The sequence below is a fragment of the Lagopus leucura genome, unplaced genomic scaffold (genome assembly GCF_019238085.1).
Source record: "Lagopus leucura isolate 7727_CA_CO unplaced genomic scaffold, USGS_WTPT01 Super-Scaffold_100044, whole genome shotgun sequence".
Lineage (NCBI taxonomy): Eukaryota > Metazoa > Chordata > Aves > Galliformes > Phasianidae > Lagopus > Lagopus leucura.
In genome coordinates this window covers 354,643-368,016 of record NW_024962291.1, presented here as the reverse complement: position 1 = coordinate 368,016, position 13,374 = coordinate 354,643, and the positions used below count along the sequence as shown (strand labels likewise).

Sequence of the window (13,374 nt, the reverse complement as noted above, 5' to 3'; positions counted from 1 at the left end):
AGAATTGCTACACCCTGTAATCATAACTCAGAAACTTAGAAATCATAGGAATGTCAAAATTTAAGCATATGGATTTTTACTTTGCGTATTTGTTTTTCAAGCTCCTGATTTTACTTGAGTCTCATTCTTGAACATTTCTCCTTACTGCAGGAGGACAACAGCACTTCAAAAACAGTTTGCAGTTTTATAGAAGAACTTCAGTCCAGGCATAAGCACCTTTTTCTCCATCTGCAGAATATTTCCATCACATTTTCACTCCGTTAAAGGGCTAAAATTGAATGAATGCGCACATGTGTTTTGTTTTCTCTTTCTCCAGAACCTCCAACTTGCTCCCCAGACCAGTTTACCTGTGCAACTGGAGAGATTGACTGTATCCCAATGGCATGGCGGTGTGATGGGTTCCCTGAGTGTGATGACCAGAGCGATGAGGATAGTTGTCCAATATGCTCTGCATCTCAGTTCCAGTGTGAGAAAGGACAATGTATTGATGCGCACCTGAGGTGTAATGGAGAAATTGACTGCCAAGATAAATCTGATGAAGTGGATTGTGATAGTAAGATTCATTTTCCTTTTCTCTTGGCGCTGACATAAGCAGCTATTTGAGATTCTGTTTTGATGCATGTTCATGATTTTTAGTTTCAAATGGGGAAGGACAGCCTTAGCTTGCAAGTCTGGCAGAACTGTCTACTTGATTCTGCTTTTTTCTCCAAAGTGAACCTTCCAGGTCTGCTGATTACGGGCCTTAATAAGACAGTCTCTTTTCTGATAATTTAATACAGTTTGAATTCACATAGAATTTGAAATCAGTTAAGAAGTTCATTTTACTGAAACAGAGGCTTGTGGATGTAGATAAGAAATATGACAGAGCTGTATTTGACAGAATGGTATAAGGTAATAATGGACAATATAAGATTTGATTGTATCTTCAGTTACCACGTTTTAACATGTCGATTACACTTATTTAGTAACTACAAAAGATCCTTGCTGATTTGTTCAGTTTTGCCCCAACTAGACAAAAATGTGGTGTTTTGGAATTTTATATCAGTCTCACTAAGTAGGACTTGTAACAGTGCAAAGGAAGAATGAGAAAAGTGCTGACTTTTACCTACAAAACAGGTCTTCTGATGCCTACCTGTTTATAACATAAGATGCATTGTGGCTTGACACTACTGACATCTTTTGGTTTTATTAAGACTGTTGAACACTCCCATGCAAGTCATCCTTAATCTTTTCTTTCTTTCTGTGCAGCAATTTGTCTGCTCAATCAGTTCCGATGTGCCAGTGGCCAGTGCATCCTTCTGAAGCAGCAGTGTGACTCCTTTCCAGATTGCATTGACGGCTCAGATGAGCTCATGTGCGGTGAGATGTCTTTGCTTGAGATCAAGTGCTCTGTTTTCAGCTCTAACACCTTACAACTAAATGCAAAGCCCCAGTCTCTCCACAGTCAGATTCTTTCAGGGAAGCCTGATGAATCTCGGCCCTGTAGTAACTAGGTCAAATTAGTTTCTTTCTTCCATCCTCTGGGTGGGAACTGCAAGGAAAAGTGAATTTCATGAGCAAGAGTGCTGAAAATGGCCAGGGTGGCAAAAAGAGAAAAGGCTAAAAGAATCGGAATTAGAGAATCTGTTTAGCTCTCCTTTTGGAAATCTCAGATTGCACGTGCTTCTTCTGATCCTCCCACATATCCCGTTTAACTCACAGCCCTCACTCGGTTCCCCCCAGTTCCTTGGATACTGTGAAGCCACTTTTTCTTTCATTTTTATTTTTGTTATTTTCTTTGTGCACTTGGCAAACTTTTGTGGTGCCAAGTTAATGCAACTGTTTCCTGTTTGCACTTTGGGTCTTGTCCTGCAATTAGGTCTTAACTGATTTAAATGGGTCCTTATGTACAAAAGACTGCCTCTTCTGGAGTTTCTTTGTGGAACAGAGCATTCTGTGGTTTCTTGCTTGACTGAGGGAAAGTCAAGTAAGAAATAAAAATGATTACTACTTTCAGGATGAAGATTTTGCATTCAAAAGAAACAAGGTTTAACCAAAATGAGAATTTTGTGGTTTAAACTAGCTAATTCGAGAATATGTTTTAGTTCTGGTTTTGCCTTTTTTCTGGTATCATATCTGAGTTAATCTGCCTATTTAAAGGTTAAGTCCTTGGCTGACCTATAAGTTATTATGCACTCGTAAGAAAGACAGAAATGAATTCTTGATGTTGAGCTGCTAAGAGTTCACTGGTAGTTCTTTACATCTCCTTTATCTTCCTTCTCAACTTTCAGTTCTGCATTCCCTTCAACTGAGGGGCAAGAATTTAGAATGTAGTCAATGGGAGATAGGATCTGTATCAAATCTCATCTCAAGTACTGCAGTAGTTTTTATTATTTAACACTGGGCTTTATGGGGGAAAAAAATAAGTAGTAGGAAGTGTTTAAGATGTTCTGGTTTTTATTCCAATCTGTGAAGTTTTTAATGGTCACTTAGAACACTTTTCCATCCTAAAATATCACTCTTTCAAGAGCTTTTAGCTGGGAAGACATCCACTGCTCCATGTGTACTGTAGCTTGCCCACCAGTCAAATCTTAAAAACAAAATTCTCCTGGCCATTGTTATATCAAGACAATAAGCACTCCTCTTACACAGTGAATTGCTAGACAGAAAGAAGCTGTTACTGCTTTATTTGCACGCGAGGAAAGAGAGCGTGTGAAGTCCTAATAATCAGACCCGATGTAGTTAGACATGTCTGAGTAAAATGCAGTGACTTTCAAAGGCACAATGTAAATGACTGGGCTGACTGATGTGCTACGCAAGCTCCAGGACAGCATCATATATATTGCCGTATTTAATGACGTCCTTCTTTTTCCTCCCCTTTTCCAGAAAAATCAAAGCCATCCTCGGATGAACCTCAGCCCCACAGCAGTGCCATCGGTCCCGTCATTGGAATAATACTTTCCCTTTTTGTCATGGGAGGAATGTACTTTGTTTGCCAGCGAGTGGTGTGTCAGCGCTACGCCGGGCCCAACAGCCCCTTTCCACATGAGTATGTCAGTGGCACGCCTCACGTCCCTCTTAATTTTATTGCTCCTGGAAGTTCTCAGCATGGCACTTTTACTGGTAAGGATGGTAAGAACCCTAGTAAGTACCATTACGTTGTCTGGATTTGAGGTTTTGCAGGTTATTAAGAGCTGACTGTTGCCTGAAGTGTAACGAAACCATCCCCTTTGGTTTAGTCCGTCTCTGAGACAGATTTCCTGTTTGCTTTTGAACGGCGTATTTGTCCTCTCTCTGTCTCAGTTCTTCATCTCTATAGCAGCAGAATTTCTCTACCTTGCCAAATAATCAAAACATCCACCCAGAGAACTATATGCAGATAATAAGTTGAGGCTGAGGTAGAGGTCTTTAAATATACGTAAAAGCTTGGGATATTCGCATGAGCTAACAGCTAAGAGACCTCACATAGACATCAAAGTAAACACTTATGTGATATATTTCAAATTTACAACTGTAGGATATACTTTTCATAGAGGAGATAGTTCATTTCTAACTACAAAGCCCTGAGAAGAGAGAATATTTCTTTGTATTGTTTGGGAATATGGAAAGTAAATGGTGACCTGTAAACCTACCCAACAGAGCTAGAACACAACGATCCATATTTCAGAGCACTTGGAATCTTGCTTTTCCTGTCAACTGAAATTCAAGCACATTGAAAAAGACAAATGAACAGATGTTACACTTCTTTGTGTAGACAACATTTTGAGTTGTGCTGTTGCTTTCTTCCAACCAGGGTCTTAAGACAGCCAGATACAACTTAGGTTTATGCTTTCCTGCATTTTAATGGCTGTGGGCAGCTGTTCCTGCTTGTAATCTGTTTTTATGGTTATCAAGGCTTTGTGGTAGGAAAAAAAATTTGAGGATGAAATCATTGCAGGTGAAATCGTTGCAGTGGTTTTTTAAACTAGTCTTCATATTAAAGCTTTTATAATTAAAGGGACTATTAGAGGCTTTCATTTGTACCAGTGTAGGTGCTAAACTAAGCTGTCAGTCTGATTCCTGTTCATCGTTATTTTTTTTTCTAATCCAGCTGCCACAGATTTTCACAGCTTTGTATTGCTATGACAACTTATAGCAGCTGGCAGTCTTACCATTGATGTTAATTCTAATGAGAAGACATAGGTTGAAGCAAGGTGCTTCAAAAAAATGAGTGGTTGTGAACAGTGGGCACAAATAGAATCATCCCGTTTTTCTTAAATATTTCCCCATTTTCCTGATATTTCCCAATATTTCCTACATTTTTCTCAGAAAAATTTCTGAAAGCTTCTGAACTAAACTCTTCCATTGGCACTGAATATTTTGACAGAAGCAATCTGAGAATACGTAGTCTGATTTAAGTGCATCTTTGAGTTAAATCAGACAACATTGTTTTGCCCTTTTCCTGTCATCCAGGTTTCCTTCCTTTTTTCACTTTAAAAAATGGGTGTGGGTTTTTCTTTTTTTCAGTAAGAGTAATTGTTTTTGCTCTTGTTCATGTACTTGCAATTGTATTTCGTTGGATGGAAATGAAAACTTTGGATGTCTCTGGCTTGTTTCTCTTGGGCAGCATATAGTGCTTATTTTTACAAATGCCTGAATTTGTTTAGTTGAAAAATTTCTCCGTTAACAATTTGGGTGGAAAATTTGGATCAGCTGATCTGGAGATTCCTTTCTCAGCACACTGAGAGCACGCCTTGTGAGGAGCTGCAGAGTCACAATAGGTGGTCTAAGGGTGAAGTGTTTGCTTTACATAATATAAAATTGAAAATATGTTGTTCTTTGTAATCCTGAAGTTTTTATGTAAAAGATCATTCCAAAAGCAACAACCGGTAGAGTTACGTGGATTTGCCAAGCTCTGGATTTGTTTTCTGGTTTGCATTAGTAGATGAAATTGTGGTTTACCTAACCTTGGATTCCTCTCTGTCTCACTGCAGGCATCTCTTGTGGAAAGTCTATGATTAGCTCCATGAGCCTAATGGGAGGGAGCAGTGGTGCCCCCTTATATGACAGAAACCATGTTACTGGAGCCTCTTCTAGTAGCTCATCCAGCACTAAAGCCACTTTCTACCCACAGGTATGTCTTGAAAATATGCCTGTGAGTCAGATATTGTAATTCAGCAGAGCTCCTCGTTTAATGTGTCTCATGCTTTACCAGAATCTGTGTAACAATTTCATGCTAGTGCCCAGTTATTGCGTCGGTGCCATAGTAAAGGGATTCTGTGATTCTATGAATAGAAAAAGTGTAGGTGGATTTATTTAAAAAAAAAAAAAAAAAAGTATTAGTTAAATAAATCTTGAAAGACAAAAGTGGCCCAGGAGCTGATCTGCCTGTACCATTATGTTTTGATATTTCTGTTGGCCAAACTCTTCCATTGGAGTACTGGCCTGAACTAACCTCTTACTTGGAATTCTCCTTCTACCCTTCCAGTTCAATGCTATGTGAGCCAGGACCTGCAGGGACAATATCAGCCTTCAGAAAGAGCGCCATGCTTTTTTAGAGATTTCTATACAGAAGCTGCTGTGGGGGCTTTGCTATATTAAAGTTACTGCTGACCCAAATGTCGCTTCTTCCTGGTAGCTTTGTGTTTACCCAGCTTTACGTTACCTACAAAAAGAAGCAGTCTGAGCAATCTAAGTGTCTTGGCTTTGCACCTGCTGCCCCGTATTTGTTTAATACATTCAAACCCAAAATAAAGTCTCATGATTAGCTTATATGATCTTTTTTTTTTTTTAAAAAAAAAAAAAAAACATCAATCCCCTCAAGCAGCAATGAGAGGAATAGAAGATATAGAAGATAAGGTCAAGTGACTCGCTGAAGGAGTAAATAATATTTTCAAAATAAGTAGAGTTGTGCAATTAACTCAAACTGAAGTACTGATTTTAATCTTCCTAGATCTTGAACCCCCCTCCATCCCCAGCTACTGATCGCTCCCTGTACAACGCAGAGATGTTTTATTCTTCAAACATTCCTTCAACCACAAGATCTTACAGGTACAGCTCAGATAAAGAGGTTTGATGCATATTCCATTGGTCCGTCCTTTACTTTTGCATCTTAAACAGAACGTTCTTATTTAGACCTTTGCCTTGATTTAAAAAAATAAATAAAAAAAGCCGCAGAACTTTCCCTCTCTTAATAAATGACCATTCAAATTGAGTTTATGCTATTTGTGACCCATAAACATTAGCTTTATTTCTTATTTTGATGCAACAAGGGTTTAGCACCTTTCAATACAATGTTGCCAATAAAGAATGCTGTGTATTTATATTTATATTGCTTTGTAATGGTCACTTAGCACCCTGTGAGGAGAGTTTGGTCTTGTCTGCTCTTTGATGGATTGGCCTATTTGTTAGTTATTAGGCTCTGAACTAAGTGGTCTTGTTGATCTTCTCTGTCTTCCCAAATCTATGAATGTACCACCAAGTTAGAGGCTGACAAAATGGCTGCAGGTAGCTGTGCCATTCAGTTTTAACCCAGTTCGAGTACTTCTCATTTGGTTCCTATGAAAACCTGAGTTATGGCTAACATAGAATGAATAAACAGCTGTCTTGACTGTGGACGTAGGCATTCTTTTCCAATGTCTTTCTTTCCCTTTTTCAAAAATCACAACTAATGCATGTGCTTTCTTTTTCCTCGCAGGCCTTACCTTATACGAGGGACAGCTCCACCCACAACCCCGTGCAGCACAGATGTTTGTGACAGTGACTATACTACTAGTCGATGGAAAGCCAACAAATACTATATAGATTTAAATTCAGACTCAGACCCTTACCCCCCTCCACCCACGCCTCGCAGCCAGTACATGTCGGCGGAAGAAAGTTGCCCTCCATCTCCTGCCACAGAACGAAGCTACTTTCACCTCTACCCACCTCCACCCTCTCCTTGTACAGACTCCTCATGACCTCTACAGAAGGAACTTTCCCTGTAAATATTTTTAAATATGAACAGATTTTAAATATATATTTTATGATTTAAAGATAAAAAAGGGGTGGGAATTAAAAAGAAAAAAAAAAAAAAGAAATGTGAATAAAAATGTGCGGGAGGGATGGGGCTGTGAAAATTGTACAAAGGAAGAATATTTATAAAATTGATTTTTTTAACTTAATTTCCCTTCTTTTGTGCCATATTTGCCTTTTTGAAATCATGGAACTGACTTACTCTCCAGAGGATTTGGGGAGGCAACCTTGAGCCTTTTTGCATTTCAAACCACCTTTTTACACGCAAAGTGTATGCAATTCTTTTTACTAATGTGAGAAAAGAAAGTGAAGTGGCTTGTGGAAGGAGGAGGCTGAAGACCAATATTCACAGAGGAGAAAAATATGCTTAAATAGTTTGTCTGTGTCTCATCCCTTGTACACCACTGGCAGAAAACATGCAAAGAGTACCACTGTCATATGTTCCTGTTTGCTAGTGAGCTGAGTGCTTCCCAGCAGAATCTGTGTCCTGAGACCTGGATTTTGAACCTCAGTCTCCGTGTGCTCAGCACTGAACTGGAAAGACTTATTTTAACCAAATCTTTCAGCTTAGATGGTCCCACAGGCATCGTGTCCTGACTCAAGCAAGTACCATACTGCATACTGATTCTGGAACTGATAAGAGCTAGAAACATAGAAACAAACCTCAAATGCTTGGTTGAGCTCCAATCCGTTCCCACTTTGAGTGTAAGACAGTAGAAGTTGTAATGGCCTGACAGTGAGAGCAAGGGGCTCTTAACAAGAGAAATACCTGTGAGAAATGTTAGACAAACTGCAGCTCTGTGCAGGTTCACCGTTTTAATTTGAATGAAACCAGGTCCTCGCATCCGCTTCTTTGTGAGGTTTTGGTGACTTGGCTGAGAAGGAGCTGCAACAGCTGCTTCTCAAAATACTGTGGTACTTCACCTTTTACCCTGAAGTCCAGTAATTCCTCCACTCTGGGTCTTTGCCTGCATTGAATTCATCAGCAAATTGCTTCATCTCCAATGTTCATTTCCCGAAGTGGGATGATACGGTGGACTGCGTTCTTCTTAAGTGAGGAAAGTTGTTTGTTTGTAGGACGTGGTATCTGCCGAGCTTGAAACCAAAACATCTGCCATTCGAGCAGGTTAGTCATGTCGTCAAAATTTGCCACCAAATCAGTCCAGATTTAGAAACATAAAAAGCACAGGGAGGAAGGAGAGAAGGCAAATACATCTGATTGTATTAAAATAAAAGAAATAAACTGCAACAAACTGCTGTATCCTCAGGACACCGTAATCAGTGAAGTGCTCATGCTTCTAGCTCCTGGCAAACCCTTTTGTGAAAAGGAGGCTGGGATAAGTGCCTTTCACAATACAGAAGATAAATTTTTGCTTTGATTCATCTCCTGTTGTTACAAAGGGATTTGGGTATTGAATGGCAATTTTCACCTCTGATGCTGATTTGTGTGCCTACCTGGGATATCTGAGGGAAAATCTGAATATGCAGACCTGCACCTGTTTCTGCAGCTGCTGAATAACGTGGTGGCTCTTTGACAGCCTTAATATTGTTGGCAACAGCAAAACGTTTTTCCTTTTTGAACTTAAATTATGTTTGGGTCAGTGTCTTTTGAACAAAAGAAGCCTAGGATTCCTGGGCAAAGGTCCTTGTTGTAATGGAGGGCCTGGGACCACAAAGTTCCAATCCAGTTTCTGTTTACAGATTTGTTAGTCCAGATCTGTTCTTCCTGCCTATGTTGTTCAAGGATAAATATTGGTGCTGTCATTGTTGTATTACTGAAACTCTTCAAGTAGATTTCAGTACCTTTGTGGCTAAATTTTTGTTTCTGAGTTTCACATCTGGCACAAAGATGATGCCCACCATTTCCTGTGGAGAAAAACAGAGAACTGGGGAATCCAGCACTGGAGTTTCAGAATGGATTCTTTTCCCCCATCCCTTGCCAAAGTTAGCAGTTCTGTAGTATCCAAGCAGGCTAGATGCGCAGATATTTCTGTCTCACATAATCCTATAAACGTTCTACATTACAGCACTTTGTCGAATTTCACATCAGACGTTGTTTTGTGCATAACTATTGGCCATTAGTAATGAATGTATTCATTGTTTCATGTTATAGTTCTAGCTTAGAGCCATACCATACTAATATTCCTGTATTCCTGTGATGGCACTGAATGCAAGATTGCTTTTTTTTTTCCCTTTCCTTAAACCACTGATGGTTTTAAAGAACCACCACTGTAGCAATCCCAACCACTTTGTCTTATTCTCCTACTATAAAGTTTGGAATTGAGTCCAAGAAAATCAGCAGTCTTGCTGAGAGTAAGACTGACTTAAGGACCAAAGGAATTTGACCCTTAAGTACTCAGAAGGAAGCAAGCACTTCCTGAATGGAATAAATTAAGTGTGTGCACTCTTGTGTTTCAATTGGATGTTCAGAACCTCTTGCTGCTGATGTTTGCTGAGAAATTACTTCTTCTAAGGCGCTTCAGGTTTTGTGATCAGAATGCAGGTTTCACACTGCTCCATGGAATTGACTTGAAAAGCCTCTTCTAAAGAGAACTTGTAAGCAAATATAGCATCTCAAGATTTAAATACTGAAATATTACTTTTTGTTGCTGTAGTCTACCTAACCTAAGAAGATTACTGCACTCCTATTGGCAGAAAAGACCATATATTTGAGCGAGATGAGCTACTTTTCTCCAGAAATATCCCCCAGTATGTTTTTAGTGAAGTGTTTTTTATCCTGTGAACCTTCAGGCTAAAACTTAAGAAACAGATGCTTGCTTCTTCTAGATCACGATGAGGGAAAGTGTTGCGTGGAATTATTGAAAGCATATGGCAAGTTGTAGCAGTGCAGGGCTAGCGGGAAATAAGTAGGGAAAAGTTGTGTTTTGCTGAGGTTTAGGTGTGGTTCTATTAGTGCAGAAGGGTGCTGTGAGAAAGGCTGGGGTATCCTGATGTATCCTAGGAGTTCTGCCCCAAGAACCTGCAGGGGGATGCAAGTGATTGGACTTTCCATGTGAGCATCTGAGTACTTGAATCAGTTTACTGAAATATTTTCAAAACCCATTATGACTGTGTATTAGCACTTTAAAGCAGCTTGGGATGGAATACAGAGCTGTGTCTGGATAGCAGTGGTGGGCAAATGAACTGGTTGATTCTGTGTTACATCCAAGGGCAAATTTCATAGCAGAGAGCAGCAGCTTTGCCTTCTGATGCAATCACAAAGGCAGCTACAAGAGTCATCTTTTCTCTGTAGAATTTATTCTGTCTGTGGCACAAATGCAGTAACGATGTGAAGCTATAAGGTAAAAATGGGCAGACTTAAAAATTATGATCTTCATTGGCAAAGTATTCTTTGATTTCAAGCAAAGAGTTCGTGTGAATTCTAGCTGGGCTTCAGCTAGAACGGCTGTAATGAGTTTGTTTATTATTGGTGGGTTCCCATCGTTTCACTGCTTTGATTTAACTGACTGGATAGATCGCTAAAAAGCACTCAAGCTAAGATCAAATCAAATCTACAGTGTACAATAAATGAAGTTTTCTTTTAGGATAATGACATTACAAAATGTCTAAAGAATTAGATGGTGTTAGTATGAACATGTTCTAAAGAGGAAGGGTGAAATAAGTTGAAATTTTTTTTTATTTTTCAATAGTGAGCTTGATTTGTAGCACTAAAGCTCGATCTCTCTGGTTGTAGATCTAAGATGTATCATGTTCTCCCCATTTTTAGGGAGGCAACTGGTACCTCTTGGATCCTGGGGCCTTTGAAACTATGGAGTGTCTGTGCACAGCAGCGATCAGTAAGGGCTGGCCATGCTGTGCTGAGCTACCAGTGAGCTGGGCGTTCACACACTGCCTGTAGGGTCCGATCCTTTTGCTGCAGAGAGCTCTGGGGCTGCCCTGCATCAGAGCCTATGGGGCACATTGCAGTACGTTACGAGCGAGGTCGAGCAGACTTGACAAAAGTTGTGTGCCCCGTGTGCTCCGAGCATTATCAGAAGCAGATCTTTTCTGATGTCAGTCATTTTGTTGGGGCATGTGTTGAATCAGTCCCAATGAGTAGCTGCGCTTATAATTGTACAACAAGTGATACCCATTAATGTCAGGAAATGAAAACAGAAGGCAGGCATGTTCCCAGTAATTAATAACACGCAGGAGTGCCTGGCATGGAGCCCTGAATTAGAAATAATGTATTTGTTGCTACGGTGCTGAGGGACGTTTTGCAAACTTCCATGTTAGGACTGAGCCTTGGACAAGCCATAATCCAACATGACAGACATTTACAGAACAGTTATTCAGTTGTTTCTATTTAATGATGAGTGCACTACAAATGATCAGTGCAGTCCTCATCACAAGTTTCACAGTGCCTGCTGTTCTGTTACTGTTCCCTTGCGTACTGCAACGCTTTCATCATTAAATGTGAAATCCCCTTTCTTTGACTATCAAGAGTTCAGCTGAACAGCTTAAGGTATTTCCCACGTGTTAAAAGTAACATTAATATACATAGGTATTTTCATTGCTGTTACGTGTTCTAGTTCTCCTTGCTGAGAACAATTACTGAAGATTTTGTAAAGGGTATTTTTCCTCTATTTTGTGTATTTTGCTGTTGACCAACTATGCTGTGGGTCTGCTCGTGTGAGATCGTGTTCCTGGGCAGGGTGGGGGGAGGAGAAACAGATTTAAATCAGTGTTAAGCCTGCTGGTAAGAATGATGGAAACTAAGCTTCTGTGTCCTGCAACCAAGCTCCTCAGATGCTGTGTCCTGCCACTGCTGGCGATGCTCCCAGCTGCCCATGGCAGTGAGGCACCACAACCAGGCTGTCCCCAGCACAACCTGCAGCCCACCTGGAGGGAGGCAGGAGCCTCTTCTTCAGCCAGCACAGAATCCTGCTGGATAGAAGATGACAGAAACAATTCCTAAACAGGACACTTGACATCAACAAAATACATGCAGAGAACACGCCTTGAAAGAGGAGAAAAGCAAGTCTCATAGCTACAGAGATGGACCAATTCACCAGCATTTATGTCTTCGTTAAACAAGTGCCCCTGCTGATGTACCTTCCTCTGAGCGATGCTCCCAAGGGAGCTGCATCTGATAAAGGCAGCCATGTCCCACTTTCATTTGTACAGAGATCCTACAATGCATAGACAGGAACAGAAGTATTTCAATTGCAACCACTAATGCAACAATCATAAATGGAATTAATTGGCATGCAGAGATCAAAACAAAAGCTGTTGAAAAGTGCTGTGCTGTTGGATGTGAAATTTGGAGGGCATCATCAACAAAACTCTAGCCCAGACCGCTTTCTTGCTCATCTTAATTGTATTGTAATTGTGCTGCTATTTGTAAATGTACATGAATATACAAAGATTACCAAGATTTTTTTATGATAAACACACAATCTTTTTTATATTTATATTAAAACGTATATTCTGCAACCAGCCTAATAATTACAGCTTTATATATGTATCATTTTGTAGGATTTGTTATTACAAAGGACAACCAAACCCAGTACTGAAGTGCCTTCTGTGTTCTAAACAGATCAAACATTGACTGGGGAAAAAATTAAAGCCTTAAAAATCACAGAAACCCCAAGTTTCCTATGTTAAGTGTACTCTAATGATTCTAAGTAAACACTGTGTTCGGTTCTCCTCAGCTCAAATACATCCACAAGTAGTGGAACTGAAACTGACAACTGAGGGGTTTTTAGAGCATGCATATCTTGAGTTTGTAATATATTGGGATTGCATATGCAAGTGCATAACTTCAGGTGGACGTTCATTTCCATATTCATTTCAGCAGCAATTTTGACATGTTAAAGACATGTCATTAAAGAAGTGCCAACAGGTGATACTTGAGTGTTTGGGGATGAAATTGGCATTATTTTCAGATTGTCATTACAGTATTTTTTTATGAAAGCCATTTGTCATACTTCAGAAGGCCTTTAGCAATTATTTTCCAAATGTGGCCTCTAGGATACAAATGAACCTGGTTGGAACTGTCCTAAGAAAGATTTCTTTGAGGCTTTCATCACTTCAGACCATTATACGTTAACCATTTTCTGGTCACAAAGCTGCATCAATTCTTTATGTTAACAAACCTGAAGTGGTTGAAATTACCGCTGTTTTGTATAAAGATTTGTAAAGATAACAGACTCTGCCTTTGTACAATAGATGCTGTGGATTTTGTTTTATAATAAATATATTTAAAATATTTGATTAGGAGTCCTTGTGAGCGGTGATGTTTCAGCAACAGAGGCAACCAGCCCATGGCACAGTTGTATCAGGTCCTGTTTGCTGAGAACAGTGCTGCTGTCTCCTCATTTTTACTTTAAAATATAACAGCAAGAGTAAGAAGGGGAAGAGGCTAATTGGAAAACTGTACATCTTTAGAACTGTGACTGT

General features: G+C 39.7%; 1 protein-coding gene across 2 annotated transcripts in view; it reads left to right on the top strand.

Moving 5' to 3' along the window:
• LRP5 (LDL receptor related protein 5) overlaps positions 1–7,006 on the top strand; it is a 129,682-nt gene extending 122,676 nt beyond the window's left edge. The window contains exons 18-23 of one of the 2 annotated variants that reach the window (XM_042884596.1): positions 317–553; positions 1,249–1,359; positions 2,866–3,102; positions 4,953–5,092; positions 5,912–6,009; positions 6,656–7,006. In XM_042884596.1, coding sequence (XP_042740530.1) covers positions 317–553; positions 1,249–1,359; positions 2,866–3,102; positions 4,953–5,092; positions 5,912–6,009; positions 6,656–6,917 — 1,085 coding nt within the window. In that variant the 3' untranslated portion in view covers positions 6,918–7,006. Of the gene's footprint in view, positions 1–316; positions 554–1,248; positions 1,360–2,865; positions 3,112–4,952; positions 5,093–5,911; positions 6,010–6,655 lie in introns of both variants that reach the window. The other variant, XM_042884597.1, reaches the window with a different exon arrangement.
• Positions 7,007–13,374: the final 6,368 nt, after the last annotated feature.